General features: G+C 33.4%; 1 protein-coding gene across 2 annotated transcripts; it reads right to left on the bottom strand.

The window, feature by feature from the left end:
* Positions 1-976: 976 nt before the first annotated feature.
* On the bottom strand, positions 977-18,999 carry LOC102664075 (uncharacterized). Of its 2 annotated transcripts, XM_014769454.2 has the most exons (11): positions 18,860-18,999; positions 18,512-18,567; positions 18,366-18,401; positions 17,824-18,124; positions 17,640-17,753; positions 17,332-17,532; positions 15,582-15,706; positions 13,656-13,756; positions 12,568-12,624; positions 10,390-10,526; positions 977-1,308 (listed from the first exon to the last, which is right to left on the bottom strand). In XM_014769454.2, exons 7-11 carry the CDS (start codon positions 15,640-15,642, stop codon positions 1,266-1,268), a joined length of 399 nt encoding a protein of 132 aa, XP_014624940.2. In that variant the 5' UTR covers positions 15,643-15,706; positions 17,332-17,532; positions 17,640-17,753; positions 17,824-18,124; positions 18,366-18,401; positions 18,512-18,567; positions 18,860-18,999; the 3' UTR covers positions 977-1,265. The 2 variants fall into 2 exon arrangements, 1 of the variants encoding a protein (XP_014624940.2); XR_005889250.1 differs by lacking the exons at positions 17,332-17,532; positions 17,640-17,753; positions 17,824-18,124; ... (1 more) ...; positions 18,512-18,567; positions 18,860-18,999 and adding exons at positions 10,729-10,787; positions 14,508-14,680; positions 14,987-15,118 and having other exon boundaries at positions 977-10,526; positions 15,582-16,084.
* Between the last annotated feature and the right edge of the window lie 2,789 nt (positions 19,000-21,788).

The raw sequence follows: 21,788 nt of genomic DNA, 5'->3' as shown, positions 1-21,788 counted from the left end.
GAGTATGTTGGTTGAGGATGTGTTGTGATCGTTGATGTGTAGAATATGTACTCGCTAAGGGCAAGTGTACCTTATGCAGTAGCAACAGTGGACTTAAAAGTCCAAATATTCTACCCTAGAGACTAGTTGTGTTCTCAAAAAATTTAAATCGCATAAACTAAATAATTTTAGGTTTTTATCTTGAGTTGGAGATTGTTTGTGTTTGCGTTCAAGAAAATAAAAATAACAATTTCAAGAAAAGATATGAACAAAGAAAAGTGACTCAGATTATGATTTCACATATATCATTTTTCCCCTAGTTCATATTTTAATTAAGAACTCGCATTTATCAATTAATCGCCTAATACCTTTTGCTTTAATTATCAGCCTATGGTAAAGGTCTGAGAATACTCTTCCCCCTAAATCAATCCTGAATTAGTCATTTGAGATTTAATTTAGGGTTAAGGATGAATAATAGAAAGATTTGTAAGAAGGGAATCCATGCCATCAGTTTGGTCATACAAGCTTTATGAACCCTATTATTCTATAGGTCAGTTAATTATGAAAAGATGCTCACAAACACATAATTAATTAATAATCAAAGTGATCAATTCCAACATAGAAGTGAAAGTGATCGAAAGATACAATTAATTGAATAACATCGAAGAACTTTATTAAAAAAGAGGAACTAGAGTACATGGGTATAACTACATCACAATCCGAGTTCTAAGGGATTTAGCCAACCATGGTCGTAGAATAACTAAACATCATACACTATTGCATTAGAAATAAAAGAGATAAAAAAACCCTTACAAATTCGAACCCTAATTGTTTCCAGTGTAGCTCTCCTCTCAAAATCTCTTTAAAAACATAAATTGTATAATGAATTTTGAATCCCTGAAGTACAGACTCCAACTTCTTATATATATATATATATATATATATATATATATATATATATATATATATATATATATATATATATATATATATATATATTCTAATATGATCTCTAAAGATAATTACTTTAATTAGGTGCATTATAGATAAATATTTTGATTAGATCCCTATAATTACTTTAATTAGATACCTAAAGATAGTTTTTCTTAATTAAGTTTGCTACGGTCACGGTGATATTCACAACGACAGTTATCGGGATCCTAGCGCTGAAGATTGAGATGTTGTGAAATGATGATGGCTCTTATGATTGACCATGGCCTTACTAGTTGACCACGACCGTGGTCAATGTATCACGATCATTTTCAAGTGAAAATAGCACCAGAGTTTCATGAAATTGTGCATTTTCCACTTGATTGAGCAATTGTACTTCTGCAAGGTAAAAACTAATGCCCAAACGTGAGTTCTGCCAAGAAAATAGTTGAAATAGCACGAAAACTCACATAAAATATCACTCAAATTATGGTTTATCAACCTGCCCACAGTTAAGCATTGCTTGTCCTCAAGCAATTATTCTAATTTCCAGTTAAAGAAATTCTTTCAAGTTAGAACTCATGCATCAGAAATTCCCCATTTATTCAGAACTAAAACTCACACATAGTGGTATCAAAGATTAACTCAGGAATCCATTAGGCTTATAATTAACATGCAAATTGTTTTAAAAAGCTTCAAGTTCACTCTGCTCACTATCTCTTGGTGTTTAGAGAAATGAATAATTACACTCATAATCACAATTAAATAACACATTCACAACTCTATAAATCAATCAACTCAATTCAAATAAAACCCAAAAATTCATAATAAGTAAGACATAATGGGTCGTAATGAGGCCATGCATGTAATGTAAGGTTGATACTGAAAACAAATAGGCTAATCAAAGGTTTCCACTCATTCATATAAAATACTCAATAATAAAGGGAACTTTCATCTATTTTTGCACCTTCCTTTTGGTTTTGAATTTTTTATCCCTTTTTCCTTCTTTCTCATATTTTCTTTGGGGATTGCTCTCTTTTCCTTTTTATTTGCAAGCTTTTTCTCAAAAAAAAGTTATCTTCTTTCTTTTTATTCATCAATCACCCTTTCTTATTTTTTATTTCACTTGAGAGAAGGAGTTGGGAATAGCACAACCTACAAAATACATTCATTCCCTTTTTTTTTCCTCACATTAATATTTCACATAATCACAGTGCAAGGGACCAATGGAACTAATCATTTCGGCTAAAAAAATGGTCAACTAAGGGAAAATTTATCAAAAGAAAATCACAGGTCTCAAGGAAGCTTACTAATGTCTCATCTTTAAAAAAAAAATCAGAATTCATCCAAAGATAAGTGTGTCAAAATAGAGAATAAAATAATGTTACTAAAAGCATCAAATCACACACATCATGAGAAATAAGGTCCAAAACTCACATGTCTAAGGATAGCTCTTAAGAACAATTCACAATCATGCATACTAATGTTCCCTCCTTTAGAAAATCTCAATTTTTACCCAAATACACGCACGCGCACATATTTATATAGGGGGAATAACTGAAAACACAAAATTCTAAATCCAATAAATTTTTCACACAATGATGGAATCAGAATAATGCAAGAAATCACATATATCATATAAGCTCAAAGTTGGGGAGATATCCTTCCCTACACTTTATGCATGCATTGCACTCAATCCATACAACAAAATAAAAGGTAGCCTAAAACTAGAAATAAAGACAAAGTGAAAATGAAATATTGAAAATGAAAAACAACCAAACATGAAACTAAAAAAAATCAAGGAAAATAGAAAATAAACCTCCCTAAGATGGAGGTGGAATAAGTAGTAGAAAAAGAATAGAAAAGAAGAAAAAAAATATTTTTTTTACCACGGTCGTGCTCAAATTGACACTAACTACCTAGGTCATGGTCATTTTACCACGACCGTACTTGATTCTGATGATACATGCATGGGCCATGGTTAAATGATCACAGTTATGGTCAATTCTAATGCTAAAATTCATGGGCCATGGTAAAATGACCATGATCCTTGTACTGACAGACAATTTGACTTATTAAATGAAATGAAATTTTGTGAAAAGGTGTAAATAAATAGATACAAGTCATGGGTTGTGTTCTAGATAGTGCTTGTTTAATGTCACAAGCCTGACAAATGAAAAAGAGAAGAAAATCAACCAACCTCGAACATGATGTTTTTCACTAATCCTCTAGTATAATTACCCACTCCATAGCCAAGAGCTTGAGTGGTGATGTCATCTCCCTTTTTCCTACTCCATCGAGGGTCTTTTGGAATGACTTTGTTCTTCGGACCATTATTAGCTAGAGTGTTGCCTATTGCAACCATCATTCAACATTTGAACTATAATGTTAAAGGAATTAGATTCCATCACAATGTTCCCAACAATTCCTTTGTCTTAAATAAGCTTTAAACCATGGTAAATAGCCCACAATTCAGATTCTAGCACAAAACAAGAACCTAAATTACAAATGGAGGTAGAAACAAAGGATCTAAAATGATCCGTAAGACAAACCTAAATTACAAGTGGAGGTAGAAACAAAGGATCTAAAATGATCCGTAAGACACCACCATATGATGCTTGTCTTCCAGCATAAACAACCCCATCACAATTCAATGTTCCCTCGGAGGGGCTGACCCAATGAATATTAGAAAAATTATGATCAAGAGGATTACGAGGGAAGCTTGGAGAAACCTCAAAGAAAGCATTCTTGATCTAACTAGCATGCACATAAATAGAGAGAGCTAGATTTTCGGCATTAATATTCAACATTGTATTATGAAAAAAAGCATCATTTTTCATAAGCCATATCTCATCCAACGCGACAACAAAGATTGTAACCATTAAGATCTATGGACATTGGGCTTTGTCAGGTTATCATTAATCTACTTGAGGATATCCATAGTAAAGAAATCATCATCAAACACACACCTAACTACTTTATTCTAAACAATATTGGCCAAAGCATAATCTCTAATAGCATGCAAGGCATCCTCTTCCCCATTAAGACAAATATTATAGCTAGGGTCCATTCTTAGGTGCCTCTTAACTCTGAAAATAGTAGTTAAGAGACCTTTTTGGGGTACTTTCCAAAGAAAGGTCTTTACCCGTTCAGGCCCCCTCCAACTCCACAGGGAACTAAAGATAATGTGATGAGTAGAGGAAAATGGAAGATTGAATGACATCATAGGCCAAATTCATCTAGAACAACCCATTTATTGAATGATTCCATGCAAGGATATTTGGATCAGGAGCTTTAGCTAGAGTGGGAAGAGCTACAACAATATCCAAAATATCCTGAGGCAAATACAGGACAAAGCTACTAAGATCCCATGACCAGTCAGGCTTGCAATAATCAACCACATACTTTGTTAACTCAGGTTCAGGAATGAAAAGAAAGGCTTTACTAACCAATGGAACCTTATGTGGAATCCACGGGTCCAACCAGAATTCGGTTCTACACCCATCTCACACACGCCATTAGAGGTTTTCTTTAATTAAAGGTCAAGCATGACACACTCCTTGCAAGAAATTCGAGCTCTTTTCCTTCTGAGCTAACCAAGGGTGGAGGTCCCCTCCACACTTATATTTGGATTTAACAACCTAAACCCATAGCTTGTTAGAATCACTACAAAGCTTCCAACAAATTTTCATCTTAAACAGCTTATTAGTATGATGGGTTGTATGAATCCCCAGACCCCTTTCACATTTTAGCTTACAAATATTTGGCCAAGTCACTATATGAATATGTCTTCGGTCCTTGCCACCCCCACAGAAAACCTCTGCATTTTATCCAAATCATCGTGCACAACCGCCAAAGCTGACTTGGTGAAAGTGATATGAACAACCAAAGAAAGCTTCCTAGACTTCCAACTATTGAGTCTTTGATTCAACTTATCAAAGATGAATTGAAAAGTATGTCGAGAGGCCTTATTATGAATGATGAGGACCCCTAAATACTTCTCGAGGTCATTCGTCCTTCAAAACCTAAAAGTTTCACTAATCTACACCTTGATATTAGTTGCCACATTGTTAGAGAAAATAAATTCTAGTTTTTTCTTGACTAACCTTTCGGTTGGAGCTATTGTAGAAAAGCTCAAGACACGTATAAATCACCTCCACCTGCTCCAAGGAAGCTTTAGAAAAAAGGATCAAGTCATCTATGAACGCCAAATGAGAGGACCATTTTTTGCGATTTGAATCGGACTTCATATTATTCTCAACAACAATATCAATAATATGAGACAAGTGCCCCATACATAAAATAAATCGATAAAGAGAGACATGCTCTCCTTGTCTAATGCCTCTCGTGGGTTTGAACTCCTCCGACATATCTCCATTCCAAAGCATTTGCATGCTCGAAGAAGTGATACAAGCCCAAACCAGATTCACAAAAGCATTTAGGAGACCAATAACTTCCAAGGTATCCCTGACAAAGTCCAAATTCAATCTATCATAAGCCTTCTTTAGGTCAATTTTGATCTCCATCCAACATTTCCTCCCAATCTTTATCTTCATGGAATGAATTACATTCTGAGTGATGATAATATTATCATTGTTGTGTTTGTTCTAGACAAAGCTGCACTAGTTTGGGCTAACTAGACCTTCCATGACACCTCTAAGTCTCTGAGTCAACACTTTTGTAAGCACCTTATAGGATACATGCATTACAAAGGCTAATGGGGTGCATATGTTTAAGGGCAACCACATTGTCAACGTTTAGGATCAAGGTGATATATTCCCATTGATGTTTGCTATCTTAGCTGGATCTGCTTCCAGTTCATGGATCCAGTTGCACAACGTTGAACCAATTATGTTCCATAAAGATTTGTAGAAAGTAACCTGGAGGCTATTTGAACTAGGGGCTTTAGCCATTCATGCTTTTAATAGCCTTGTATATTTTTTATTCACTAATAGTGCTTCCCAAGGTATCAAGATGATGATCATCAATTCCTAGAAAATGGTTGATAACAAGAAACATAGTGCAATCACTAGGGTCATGGAAAAGTTGTTTGTTAAAAATTTGTCCCCATTGTTTCCAACTCTTCCATGTTATCTACCCAAACAGCCTCATCATTCTAAAGAATTTCTACATTATTTCTTCTTTACGAACAACAGTTGTGCCATGAAAATATCTAGTATTCTTGTCCCCTATGTAAAATGTTAAGATTTTTCGTGTGGTCAAGTGAAACTAAGTTTCAAAATAGTAATAGGACTTGCTTCTAAGTCATCTCCCAGAGGACTAGTGGATATTTGGGCAATTTAGATTGAGAACTAAGGTTTCATAGAAGTATTTCTCAATTGAATGTGTTTGAATGTGTAAAAGAATAACGTAAGAGTAAAAGGCCATTAAAAGAGACTAGTAGTAGAACAATGACAATGTTGTTGTGAGAAATCAATGGTTTGAATAGCCAGGGTTAGACATGGTTTCCCCCCTTTTCTAATGCAATAACCTTAATTAATTCAATTATTCGTGTAGTTTATTACCAATTCACGATTATATTCTAACCCTAATCTCTTAGGCGGAAGAGTCTAAGTCATTTAGATTAATTCCCAATGTCTTGGCAAACTAACGTAAATGACCAACATTAACGTTTAAGAATTAAATAAGCCTAATTGATATTGACCTATGTCTAGAATTAATCTCAATTAGGTACTTTTCTTAGTTTGGGAATCAAACGAATGTTTATCGACTAAACTATCTATTTCTAAGACCAATTAATAGGTGATTAATCTAGAACAAGCATTGGGAGAGGAAGAAAAATAATAAATCTAAATAATTGTATTAAAAGAGAGTATTGCATGAAATTGGATTCATCCTTTCCAACCTCGACAGATAAAGAGATTAGTTGTTCATAGCTTGATTACAATGGTCAAATTCCAACATACAAATGTGTAATCAATCTCAGCTAAGAGCCCTAGGAATGGTCTTGTTTTCTCTCAGAAAGTTTCTCTTCAAATGCACCCTCAATGCCCTTCAATTAGATCTCATGTCATTTATGTTTTGATATAGGCTTAGGCCTATCGTGACCTTCGCGCTTAAGTGTGAGTAACATCTGGCATAGGCGAGGTCTTCTGCTCTAAAATTCTTCAGCTTTTGACTCTCCTCGCTTAAGTGCATAAAATGTTGCGCTTAAGCAAGGTCTTTGTGTCCCTCCATAGGCTTCATTGCCTTGCTTAAGCACTTTGAGTCTAAGGCTTAAGTGAAGGCTTCCAGTGAATCCAATTATGCTCTTTGACTTGGCTCGCTTAACCATATATCATGTCACGCTAAAGTGAGTTTGACTTCATCTTCTACCTTCAAGGTTCCTCTCACTCAAGCATTAAGAAAGACTTGCTTAAGTGAGGCATGTCAGAGATTCCTCTATATGGTTTTGTCTTGACTCGCTTAAGCGCATAACAAGCCACACTTAAGCGAGTAGAATCTAACTTCATTTTCTAACTCAATTTTCTACAAAAACAAAAAGAAATCCTAAAAGCTAACAAAACAAAGATCCTAAGTGATAATTCCTAATCTTTCCTTAATTTGAGTTAAAACAAGACTCAATGTATAAAAAATGCTAAACAATCACCTTAAATTATGTGTGATATTAAATTACTTTTGGCTATTATCATAAATCCATTTGCAACGAGACTTTTGAAACCATAAGAGCTACTCCTTGGCGAGAATTTGATCATAATCCTCCCAAAGATCATGTTAGAGTTTTTCCAGAAAAAGGGCTTGGACCTTGATATAGCTTCTTGGCAATCCCATCGAGTCGCCTAAGCAGTCTATTTTTGGCATAAAAGATGTTTCCAAAGAGTAGAATTCCACTCTTTCAAGGCATTTTGGAAGTGATAAATGCATTGGTTCCAAAAGCACAATATATTTCCATTCTTTTATGACCAACGTCGAACAATACCCATGGGTGGTCCATGCAGATTCAAACCTAAAAGGACATATCCTCCCTCCTTTTAGTGATAGGATTTAGATTTAAAAGAAGAAGACAATGATCATACTTAAGATAGTAAAAAGTTGCTTGTGGAAAAGTGATCCTTCAATCCATAGAAGCAAGCACATGATCCAATCTTTCAAACAAGTTCCCTCTTCACCATGTAAAAGAAGAACCTCAATAACCAATATCCAAGAGATCAGACTCTATAACACAGTTGCGAAAGGCATTTTCTCCCCGAGCAGAAGCCATGTTAAAGACTCCAACTTCTTTCAAAGTCTCGAATCACAACGTTAAAATCCCCCATAAGGTACCGGGGGGAAGAAATATGCTCTGCTATACACATTAAATCCCTCGAAAGTTTTCAATATGGAATTGAGAATGAGGATTTGCATAAACGAGGGTGATATTCTAAAACTTTTGATCATGCTCCATTACAAGACTGAGGCATTGTTTAGAGCTCTCCAACACTTAAACCTTCCAAGATAAATAGTTCTACATGCACCAAATGCCTCCCACAAGGCCATGGGCATCAACGAAGTAATAACTATCCAATTAAAAACCCTTGAACAAATTTTGTTTCTTTATCCCCACTTGAATGAGTTTCTAGCAGACAAAGAAGACCAACATCATGCTCCTTAATCAGGTCACTCATGAGACCTTTAAACCGCTTCATACCTACACCCTTATAATTCCAACATATGAGATTCATTGATACTATGGTTGGTTGGTGGGATTGACATCCCTAGAAGTTATGTTCAAATCATCATAATTACTTAACACATGTCCTTGGCTCACCCCTTGAATCGAATTTGAAGAAGTCAAACTTGGGTCCAAATGGCTACGTATTGCTTCAGCAAACTCTCGAGTTTCATTATCAGGATACACTACATGGGTAGAACGGTCATGGTTCATAGACATTGGGCCTAAATTAGAGCATTGAACATAGTTAACAACTTTGAGAGCACAAAGGACTAAAGTTGTGTTAGTGGCTTGGTCCAATTTTGGCCCAAATACAATATTCTTACTCTTGGCCCCTAAGCTTACCTAATTTGCCTTTATCACATTCTCATGTGTTTCTTAACTATCATATGGTTCACATGCTTCAACCTATTTTTCTTAGTAATTTTGGCTTGACTCAAGCCCTTTTTTCCTTGTTGGGGTTGAGTATTCTTCACTCCTAGGTTGTTTTTGACTTTCACAACCATTCAATTATTTCCTCTAATCAAAATATTCTACTTTTTAATGTGATTGGACTCCCTTTCATCATTCACATCCACATGTACCACTATTTGTTTGCCCTATCGTTACCTTTTCTAACCATCACCCATGGTCCATACACCCTATAGAACCTAACCTCCCATAAGTGTTTGTATCTTTCGTTATCTTCTGCGAATCATCCCTAGTCTTCATTCACAACTTTTTAGGGTGCACCCTCCACCTCCATAGTGGCTATCAATTAATCCTTATTTGCAAAATTCTTAAGGGCATCTCTTGAACTACCTTTGAACATTGGTTTTGCTTATGGCCAAATCTGCCACAGTTAAAGCAAATATAATGAAGGCCTTCACATATGTTCTAGGTTAATGATATGACCCAACGTATTGATTTGTGACACCAATTTCTTCCCCAAATCAATCTCAACACAAATCTTAGCAAACCTCCTTCTTGAATAGATGAAGGTTAATTTGTTAATCTTCAGCATAATACCAAGCTTGGACCTAACCCTCCATAAAAAATTATCCTTCACTACTAAAAAATAGGTTTTCTACATCGGTTATCGGTGTCTTTCTACATCAGTTATCACGCATTGTTGTAGCTGGAGATGTTGAAACACGTTGTCCTACGATGACGGTTGAGCAACCGTTGTAGATTTCTGACATTCTACATCGGTTATTAGGACAACCGATGTAGAAGTCTGCCCATTCTAAGACGGGTTGGTCTCTAAACCCGTCTTAGAATGACAGATTTCTACATCGGTTGTTTTAATAACCGATGTAGAATGGTCAACATCTACATCGAGTGTGTCTTGAACCATCGTAGATTTCTATCCCACGATGAAGCATTCAACATCGGTTGTCCTAATAACCGATGTAGAATGTTGGACATTCTACATCGGGTGTGGCCTAAACCGATGTAGAATTATTAAATTTTTTTGCTTTTTGAAAGCAAGAATTATGATGACATAAAAATTGGTGGCATAGTCATTTCATTAAAAAATATTTCTAAAAACTAACTAGTAATTACTAAATTCAATATCATTGGGGGGAAGATTTAGTGGCAATGGAAACATAGTTAAGGACTAAAACTTAAAATGCAAATAAGAACCAAATAAATAGTTTAATTAGGTTATTGATGGTGTATTTAGTTAATTATAAAAAAAGATTTATATATATTTGAGTTTCATTGTCCAGCCTATCAATAGTGTCCAATGTGTGTCCAGAACAAAATATCATAGGCTAATAAATGCAATTGCAAGAGGATATAGAATAGAACTAAGTTCCACTTACGAGTTGCGAACAGTTTTGCTCAAAGTTGAGACTGATGTGAATGTTTTCCCATCAAGATATCCATTCTCCTCCTTAATCCTATGTCTCATTCTGAGGTCTAGTTCTTCTGCACTCAAGTCTAATGGAGAATCTGAAGCCTGTTACATTCCAAAGACCAAAAAAAGTCTTAGCAATAATATCCATGCATGACACCTTAATTTTATATGGTTCTGTATGCTAAATTTGTCTCAAGGTACATATATCTTAATTTTGTGCCCCCTTTTCTTATCACATATATCTTAACATACATAATACACAATACTAAAGAAGAACTTGAAATTAATTATCAGTAATATTTACCATGACCCATCCCCAAATATCAGCATAGGATGGGATGTGAGCTGAATAAGGCACAACATCTACAAACAAAAGAAAATTTTTCGTAATTTTTAATCATATTTTGTTACCCACAATATTTAAATCTAAAACTTTACTTAAAAGATTCAATTTTAGTTTCACTAATCATATTTAACCTTTAATTATTATATTATCTCTTAAGCAAGAACAGTCTACATTTATGATTGAAACATTTATGATTGAAGCAGACTTAGAGTAATAGGAACTTGTACACCTCATGAAGTAATGCACATTGAGGTAAAAAAAAAAACATTTAAAATATATTGGTCGAAAAGTAAGTTTCATCTCATTTTATCCATGGGGACTGGTGCTCTCTCAATATCACATATTATAAGTAGTTTCTTAAAATTAAAGGCTATAACTCAAACACACACATCCTAAGAATCTATAGATTAGAAACCTTGTATTTGTCAGCTCAGTCATTAATGATTAACAACTATGAACTGGAAGGGAATGACACATTTCTTCTATTTCAACCTACTTAGGTTATGATTCTTTTTGAAATCAAGTTTAAATTGCACTTGTAAACTTGATTTCACCATATAGCCAATACATCTATATTGAAAAATAAATAAACAAAGCTAACTGTGTGAATAAAATAAATACTAAAAGTACACACAAGGAAGTTGTAATGTAGGATAATCATAAGGAGTACCAATACTTTGTAGAAGCAAAGATTTTGACTTTGGTGTTTTGATGATGTCATATGAACATGCGCTTCTCAAGTTAAGATCAAGACAAAAATCCAAGAGATTCAAGATACATCATCAAGAAGATCTCTAGTGATTTAGGGAGGGAATTCCAAATTGAAACAGCAAGAGGTTTGGCCAAGAAATTTAAGTTAAAATGTCTTTTTCAAAAGATTTACTCTCTGGTAATCGATTACCAGAGGATGTAATCGATTACCAGTGGCCAAAATGATTTATAACAACTATTAGAAATTTGAATTCAAATTTTACACTGTGTAATCGATTACATATGGATGGTAATCGATTACCAGCAGTTATTGAATGTTTTAATTCAAATTTTAAAGCCTGTAATCGATTACCAGAGGAGAATTTCAGAAAATAATTTCTAAGAGTCACATTTGTCCAAAAGGTTTTTGAATGGCCATCAAAGGTCTATTTATATGTGACTTGGAACACAAATTTGCTAAGAGTTTTTCAGAACAAAAAGTCTTATTCTCTCAAAAGCAAAAATTGTCTTATCCTCTTAAAAAATTCCTTGGCCAATACACTTGCAATTCAATAAGGAATTATTTGAGTGCTCAATTGTTCAATATATCTCTTTCAAGAGAGATTTCTTCTTCTCTTCATCTTATTTCTGAAAAGGGATTAAGAGACTGATGGTCTCTTGTTATAAAGAAATCTGAACACAAAGGAAGGGTTGTCCTTGTGTGGTTCAGAACTTGTAAAGGACTTTTGCAAGATAATGGAACTCTCAAACGGGTTGCTTGGGGGACTAGACGTAAGCACAAGGGTGTGGTCGAACTAGTATAAATCTGAGTTTGCAATCTTTCTTCCCTTAAATTCTTTTATTGTTTATTACTTATTGCTTATTGTTTCTATTCAGTAAGATTAATTTGCATAATTATTTAGTAGTTCATTTTAAAAGGAATCTTGGGATTTTGGTTTAAATCGAAATAGAATTTTTAATTATGAAAAGATTGTGATATCTTAATTCAACCCCCCCTTCCTTCTTAAGATATCTGAGGCCACTTGTTTAACATACTTTAATGAAGCAACTACAATTAAGTGATGAACAAAATAAATGGCTAGAAACCTGAAGCATAGTGATTTTCTTTTTGACACCTTCAAACTCAAGTTCCAAGATAGTATCCTGGAAATAATAGAAAGATTAAAATCATAAATTCATAAAATATAGACAAGCTACTGAATGTGAGAATAGAAGATGTTGAACACATATGTAAGCTTGGCAATCCTGCCATCATCACAAAATATGAACCTAGGAGGAAAAAAAATGCAACAAATATCATTCTAAAAAAAGAAAACTGAAAAATGATCTGTGTTTTCTAGTATATATTAATTATTAGTTCATGTTAATTAAGGTCTGGTTGGTTCAACAAGTGAAAAATGATCGAATGAAATTTTGAAGCAGGCCCTGTGGGACCACCAATTGAAGAAGTCAAGGACCTCTCACAAATAACTGAACAATTTTTTTTTTCAGAAAACAAGTTCACAAATGCCAATTATTATTTCAATCATTAATTAATTTAGTCTTTAAAATTATAAAATTATTATTTCAATCATTAAAATTATCAAACGTCAATTATTATTGTTTGGTTCCGTATATAACTATAGATATCTTCTTCCAAAAGTAATCCCGGTTCAAGACAAAATTAAACGTGAATATCTCTTCTGCATGGATTAACATAAATTATTTTAATCTTTAGTTTTATAATTTTAGGATTAAAATAATTGCCAATGTCATTTAGTAGTTAAAAACAAAAATAATGATTTTTTTTATAATCAGCAGGGAACCTAAGTATGAAACCATATATAGGCAGGGTGCTTAAATTTTAAATTTAGAACCTATAAATTTAAAAGAGAAAATACACATTGAATTCATCAACATTCAATAATTTATAAAATGGTAACAATTTTAAGAATAAGGGTGTCTTTGACAGAAGATAAATAGGGAAGAAGGAGAAAATGGTAAAGAGATGAGAAATGTAAATGACAACCTTGGAATGTTAGAAACTAAACTTATTGACAGTTATAAATTCAACTTCAAGAAGTAACTAAGTGTTTTATAGCTTTTATTAGAATGACTATTAGTACGATAGCTTCCAACGAAACCTTTTCTAATTCACTAGTATCCAAAACAGAGCCATCACAATTATTACTCACCTTGCTACCAAATGTGCATGAAAGAGAACCTGAGTAGTTAACATGACTAAATGTGGACCATTGTGGCCTATCAACTCCTCCCGACTTTTGTTGACATAAACCTGCAGGGGGAATAAAGAATCAGATTCTAATAGATTTATACAATAAGAACAATGATGAATTCTTTGCATCGTTGAGGATGAAAGACTAAAAAATTAAGTGTATGATATTAATATAAGAAATATATATGACTAAAATATCACATGTAACATAAAAGATCAGTTAAAAAAGATAACTAATTAAAAACAACATGACGAGCTACTAAGGAAAGAAATGACCAACAAAAATGCTAATTTAAATGAAGCATACTCCCTAGGCTTGCAATATCAAGACATGAGGATGAGATCTAAAATCCAATATATTTGTTAAGAGGTGGTTGGAATTTGAAACTCTATGTAAAGAAAAATTGTTGTTTAATTTCTTGGAATCATACTGCTCAATTTAATATTTGCAGCAAAGGATGAACTTCATATAAATGGCACGAAGCATCAAGAAAAATACTAAAAAATTAAAAAGACTTGATATTTAAAATCTCATTAGCTTTTACCCTTTATGTTTAGAAATCCAATTAAATGTAATATGGTTGCATTGGATTAGATTCTAAAAGGATTAGTTTTAAAAAAGTAATTGGTTTTACATTTTAGATTTTGAAATCTTTTTAATTTAGATATCCAATTATATATGATATGAATGTGTTTGGTTTTGTTCTAAAAAAATATAAATTAATTTTTCTTTACAGAATTTATTTTCTTTAATTTACCTACATCTTTTTTTCCCAGTTTAAATATGGAGGAGAGGGATTGAACTCATCACCTCTAGTGTTACATAGTTATATTAGAATGATGGGATTCTGTTCATCAAATCATAGAACTGCAGAATCACGATGGCTTAGTGTACTGTGCACGAACTGCAGAATCACGATGCCAAGCTTCTGCTTTCTTGGCACGTTCATCAAGAACATCCTTAGAGAACTCCTTATCCCCATCCTAAAACATGGAAAAATCACAAGAAACAATAAATAAAACCAAATAAAGTCGGCAAAAATGTACAATTTCCTGTTCCTTTTTAAAATAGAACCTGTCTATTATATTTAATTATATATGCTACATTTGGCCTGAGATTCTAGAATTAGCTTGAGAAACATGCTATGATCTCTTAACAAAGTTAGTTAAGTATCAATCTCTGCTACTTCATAACATTTCTTAAAGTTTTAACTTTCAACTCAACAAATAAAGATTTCCAGTGTAATACTATTATCAATGTAAAATAATAGCAACAGGTCCACAACTTACTGACTAGGGTACACACAACAGTGCTTCATGAAGTATTTGACACACCAAGCATTGTACTACCTTGGATTGTCTATCCTTAACAGAAGAAAGCATCTCTTCCTCTTTCTTCAACATATCCAACAGATGTAGTGCCTGAATATGGCACAAGATAAACATGAGAACAATGGTACAAAATTTTGTTAGTTGAGAATTTATTACCTCTTGCTAGTTGAGAATTTATCATGTATCGAATCTAACAAATACAAAATTTTGTCCTTGGGCTCGAATGCATAACAAGACCAATGCTCCTCAAACAAAGTTGGTACATGATGTTTGATTAGAAATCATTTCTAATAAAATTGTAGTTCTAAAATCATGTTTTAAGACATGATATACCTATAACTTGTAATATTTTTAAAAAAATTATATTTTTTTTAATCGGGTTGAAAAATTGTCCATCCCAGTTATAATTATTACTAGTTGCTAGTTAACATGCATATTAGTTTACTTTAAGAGGACACTCAAATGCATTAAATATCTTACCAAAGTAGCAATAAAAAAAGAAGCTATATCATCAGCTCTTGAAAAACTATTTGATTAGCAATGAGATTCTTACCTTGCAGACATGAAAGCCATCCCCAAACCTGATCCATTGTGACATCTACATGCCGTATCATTGCAAACCTGATCTTAGTAAACCTTCTAGAATCTCAGGACTTAAGCTGCTAGGGAATAGATAGGCTACAGTGAGAGATAAAAAAATCATCACACTAAGCTCGACTTCGTAATTCACACATATCTAAGAAATCTTGAGTGTCAAAAAAATAATGAATCTACATAATTAAACCATAAATTAGGACACATCCAGAATAAAAAGGTTATTATTATATAACAAAAGAATGGCATCAAGTATCAAAATTTGCAAATGTATGCATCATTACATCTTGTAACTAGATTTTCATAAGCATTTAGTTTTATTTGTATAGGTACCAGCATTCAAACCCAAAACAGGATCAAGATTCTTTTCTTTAGTGTTAATCTCTTTTTCTGTTACAGCAGAAGTGAACAAAAAAAAAAAAACTTCCACAGTGAAACAATAGTATCATGGCCATAAATTTAAAGGCTTTGCTTCACACAATAGCTAGCTATCAATCATTTCCATTGTCACCATCACCTTCACACAATATTAATATTTCTCTAATATATAATCTTTTATTCCAAAAAGAACCACATTGTAAGAATAATGTTAGTTATAAATTGATAAAAAAAAACCCAAGTGCATAACCAGCTGAGTCAACAAGTCACTGGTTTAACCTCTAAACTTGTAGAGTCAAATGGGATCACATTGGATCTATGACATGGCTGATTCATTTAGTGATTTAAATTGATTAGTTGATTGATTCCCAAGCCAATCTGAGTCGAGTTTGATAGAACAGGTAATAACTCTAATGTTTAAAGCATGTTTCACAACTATTATTTCTCCAATTTCGATTGTTTTCATGAAGGAAAAAACTCAGGTAGAAGAGAATTGAAAGCATAATAATATAATTAGTATTATTGTTGTTGTGGTGGTGATGGTGGACAATATTTTGGTAATTAAGCACTTAACTTGTTAACCATAATATCTTTTTTGAGGTTACTTAATTAACCAGTTAATTAACCACAATATCAGCAGAACAATATTTTGGTTTTTTTGTAAATCCTTTACATATGCAGAGGTATAGTGTGTGGTCAAAAGCAGAAAGGTGTCGCATTCCAACTGCTCTAAAGTCTGGATTTATGAACTTGCTAACCAAATAAGAGAGGACAATGATTTTGAGCATTTACAAATGATAGAAACATGAAAGTTGTTTTTACCAAAAATGGGTCAATTAAGATTTAATCACCAATTGGATTTTAAAGAGGATTGTTTTAAACAAAGATTAAGAAATAGAATTGCATCAAATGTTTGGAAAGTAAAATTCAATTAAAAAACCATAAAAGAAAAGAACAAGCCTACTCTATAGACACTTGATAGCAAGGATAAAATCCTTAACGTGAAAAGGTTTATAAAATTTTTAATGTACCTGCTCAATGAAGCTACCATGGTTACAAAAAGAACAGTCAGCAACAAATTAACCTTAAGGAAGAATAATAAGCTAGACAGAAAAAATAATTTCTTATTATCACCTATAAGCAATTATAAATTCTAGGTGGAAATTGAAACAGATTGGCTTGGCATGAGCTATACATTTTAATAATTATCTAATTCTACAAAGTATTGGTCATCTCTGTTGTGTGCTACTGCTAGTATCAGCTTTAATCCCCAAAAGAGCCTTTAACAGGGAATTTTGCTATGAGTATATATCTACAAGCTATTTGATTACCTTCATGTGAGTATATATAGATATATGCTATAACCATAGTATTTATCAGGTATTGTGGGCATCTAGTTAGCTTCAGATTCTATAGCTGCAAGACTCTTCACACTCATAACCAGCACATATAAAACAGTCCTTCAAGTGATCCAAGCCATGCACCCTGAGATGAGTCATGCTTGTATTGGTTTTCCTCTTCTGCTTTAAAACCTATACAACCAAATAATACACTTTAAGATTAGCAACCATCTGAAAACCAAAATATAGGAGAATTTTTAAAATTGAAAGCTGAAAGGCTGAGAGGATATCATGCTCACTATGTCCATATGTTTTATAGCACACAATGGAGATAACTGAATCAGAGAACTTGTCCTCAAAAAGCAGTTCACCAGACTTGATACTCCATAACTTTAGCTTGCAATCCTCTCCACCTGAGATGACAAAGACAAAATTTTCAGACTCTAGAATGCTAAATAAATAACATCACTGAACAACACCCACCTGACATAACGAATCTCTCAGATGGATCAACACTAATCTGCATATGAGTATGAGAATTCACATGCCCTTCATAACATTGAACAACACCCCTCTGAAGTAGACGAAGATCATAAAGTCTCATATGAAAAGACAAAGAACCCATCATTAAAAGGTAATTTCTCTCATGATATGCAGCCAGCAAGAAATGGTGGCTACCAAGGTAATGGTTTTCTTCGTTATCTTGTAAGTTCTGGTAACATATATTGCCTTCATTGGTCATTATATTTATGTCAATCACTATATTATCTAGGTGATTCAAGACCTGGAGAACAAAAATAAAGATAATCTCCCATGAAAAAAGAATTTTAATTACACTTAGTTTTTGCTCATTAAATACAAATAATTTCTCTTCAATTTAAATATAAGAAACAAATTCGTGCAACTGCCTAATCATGAGATGCTGCTGCAATTTTTTGGCATTCTATGCCTTGTAATGGCAGACAAATGATATAGGTAACAATTTTCCAGAAGAGTATACTAACTGATCCATCCATTGAGCTTACCAAAAGTATTGATCATCAAACTGAAGTGATGCCAAACTAGTGTGAAACCCACAACATAAATTACAAAAAATCGTCAGTCAAAATCAATAATATCCAAATGAAGATACAAGTCATGTAGACAACCAACAAGGAAAAGGATGACTAACCAGGAAATAGATGAAGGCATCCTAATGGTATGAGAAGGATATATGTCTCCTTTGAGCTGTAATATGGGTGAAGCATACCATATCAACAATAGATAAAACTCATAGTGTAATGACCATCATAAAGTGAATTACCAGACATTGAGGAACAGATTGTGAACATAGAACAAGAAATAATGAGTCCCATCAAATAAAAAATTTATCCAGGGACTTAAACAGATTCACAAGGTTTACATTATATACTCTGAATCTCTCTACAATATTTTATTATGCTACATTTTCCTTGTTTCTTGAAATTTTCTGTTTCTCTAGCCTATCCTCAATTCTAATTTCCAAAACAAAGAAAAATACCTTGAACCATTCTTTATTAGAACCTCCAACTTTCTTGTCTGAAGATGCATGTAATCCCAAATTAATAGAACCTTATTTTGCATGCCTCCAAAATCTCCTTCTCCTCCGTCGCGAAGACCGGCAACAACACCACCGAACTCACCTCCGCCACCTCCCCAATCCTCAGCCTCACCACCGGAACATGCGCCGCAGCCTCCCTTTCACCCACTGTATCCCCCTCCTCACCCTTCCCCTCCAACTCCTCCAAAATCACATTCGTCACCGCCTTCGTCTCCGCCACGCCCAGCGCCTGCTCCAATGCCGAATCCTCTGCTCCAACGGGTTCCTATGTTCCCTACTCTGTCGGTAATACACAAAAGAAAGACAGTCTTCGGGGAGAGTGTAGTCGAAACTCTCCCACCCCTTATTAGGGAAAGCCTTCATTGCATGTGCGAGCTCCTGCGTGGCCTTCCCATCACACCGATTCTCGATGAGGAAGCTTGTGGCAGCGACGTGTTGCAAGGCGCTGAGGAGGCGGATCTCGTAGAGGAGCTCGGCGTCACCGATCTCGAAGGCAGTCAGGAGGTCGTGGTCAGCGTTGGACTGGACGAGGGAGTCGCCGTGGAATGTGAGGAGGGAGAAGAGAGGAGGCCTTGGAATGTGAGGAGGGAGACGAGGGACTCGGTCATGGTGAGGGAAGTGATAGATCGACATGAGTGAGTGAGTGAGTGAGTCAAGGGTATAAAACAAGCAAAAGACCAAGAGCCTGGATATCATTTGAGATAACAACGGTGTTTTTCTAAAATCCGTTGTAATTTTTTATTATCAACACACATTCTAAGGCGGTTCTCAATAACTGTCTTAGAATGTGTGTCATACAAGCCTTTTTTATTAAGATAATTACAAAAATACCACTGGTTCATTTTCTAAGGCGGTTCTAAAAGAACCGTCGTAGAATGACTATCATAAAAAGCTATACTTCTAGTACTGCTTGTACAGTTCTATGGGTAAACTTGGTATACAAATCTAGGCAGTAACTTTACTTAGCTATTGAACACTGGCAGTGAAAAAGGCCTCCATCTTTGAACCACAATGTAATGATATGCAATCATCCAAGGGCCCTCGAATAAGGCAAACTTACAATCTTCTGTAGCAATGAAATGCACCAAGAAGTAATTTTGAGGGAAGTCAACTACTCTGATAGGACCAACCTTTACCTAACCCCAACTAATCTTATTCTCCATCATCTTGATATTCACCTTCTTGCCCAGAACATTGATAATGAGAGTACTATGCCAAGGAGCACACCGATCCCCAAATTCTTCTAGGATCACTTGAATAGTGCGACATGGATTAAACTCGTCAAAAGAAACCTTTGTATCCTCCCTATTAAAGAACTTTTCTTTTAGATCCTCCATCTCCTTAACAAGACTATGAAATTTTGTAAAAGCTTTATCGTCTTCCCTAGCTAGCAGACTCTCCTTATATGATTTCATGGATTCATTCTCTTTTTTCTTAGACATTGAACCATCTTGCATCACCTCATTAGCCACAACAATGTCTTCTTGTGCAATCTCTCCATCACCTTCCTTAGTTTTGACTTTCTTAGTGATTCGAAGAGGGTCATCCTCTTCGGAACCACTCTTCTAAAAGCCCTAACCATTTCTCCAATTGCTCATATCATTTCAAAGGAATTTTAGCTAAACATGTCGAAGTAAAATAACATAACTGGTTAACTACTACCTTTGTCCCTATATATAAGATCTTTTTTACCTTATTATTTGTCTCATTTTATTAGATCTTATTCTAAAAGTATAATGCATTAAAAAATTTTTCCCATAATGCCCTAATTAATTATAACATTTTCACTTCAAACATTAATTACTCCTTGGTGAGAGCAATTGAAAGGAGAACAAAATGAAGGGTAATTTTTGAAGAACAAAATAAATAGTTGACAAATTTAATTAATGTGGTTATAAATGAGAAAAAAATTTATGCAGTGATTGTGTAAAAAAATTTGCATAATTATTCAATCACAACCCACCATGTATGGTAAGTTTGTTGACTTTTAAAATAATTGTCTTAAAGTAATTTAAACGATGATTTGTGATGTGTAAAATTGTTTTGTATTGTTAGTGCATAAACATTAAACTCTAAATAAATTAACAACTTTTTTTAAGTGTTTGGATTAGTTAAAAGAGTCTTATATATATATATGAACAAAAATAGTAAATAAAATTGAATAGTTAATGCTACTTAACCTACCCAACTTTGTGCTTGATTGAAAAATTGAACTCAACTATGATTAGATGATAATATAAAATTATTGTGAGTGTAGCACTATTAAATTCAAAAATATTTTTACCATAAAAAAACAAATAAGCCATTAAACATAATTTTATTCTATCCATCTTAACAATATCTAGGCTTTTTTACTAAAAGGGGGTATTTTTAAGTGTAATTTTTCAATCAGGGGTGAGTTTTAAGAAATTACCTAAAAGTGGGTAAGTCGTAACAGGTGTTATGACTTTTGAGTTAGAAGTCGTAACACTTGTTACGACTTCTTTTTTTCTTAACTAAACTTGTAAAATTATTTACGACTTCAGTTAAATTTTTTTCATACGACTTTGAAGTTTTAAGTAATTTTTTTTTTGTTTTACGACTTTATAGTCGTAAAACCTTTTTTTTTGTTTTACGACTTTGAAGTCATAAACCTTTTTTTTAAAATGTTTAAGTTTTTTGTTTTTTTTCAAAGTTTATAATTTTTTTACGGTTTATTTTTTTCTAATTTTTTTAAAAATAATTTAAATGTAAAATAACAATTTTAATTTTACTTATTAATAGTTTTTATTAATATGGTGTATATATTTTATGATTTTATTTTATATGTTATTAATTTATTTTAATGTTTTATTATTTAAAATATGTTATATATTTTTAATATTTTTTA

Source organism: Glycine max, chromosome 17 (assembly GCF_000004515.6).
Source record: "Glycine max cultivar Williams 82 chromosome 17, Glycine_max_v4.0, whole genome shotgun sequence".
In the NCBI taxonomy this organism is placed as follows: domain Eukaryota; kingdom Viridiplantae; phylum Streptophyta; class Magnoliopsida; order Fabales; family Fabaceae; genus Glycine; species Glycine max.
This window is presented reverse-complemented; position numbering and strand designations above follow the sequence as displayed.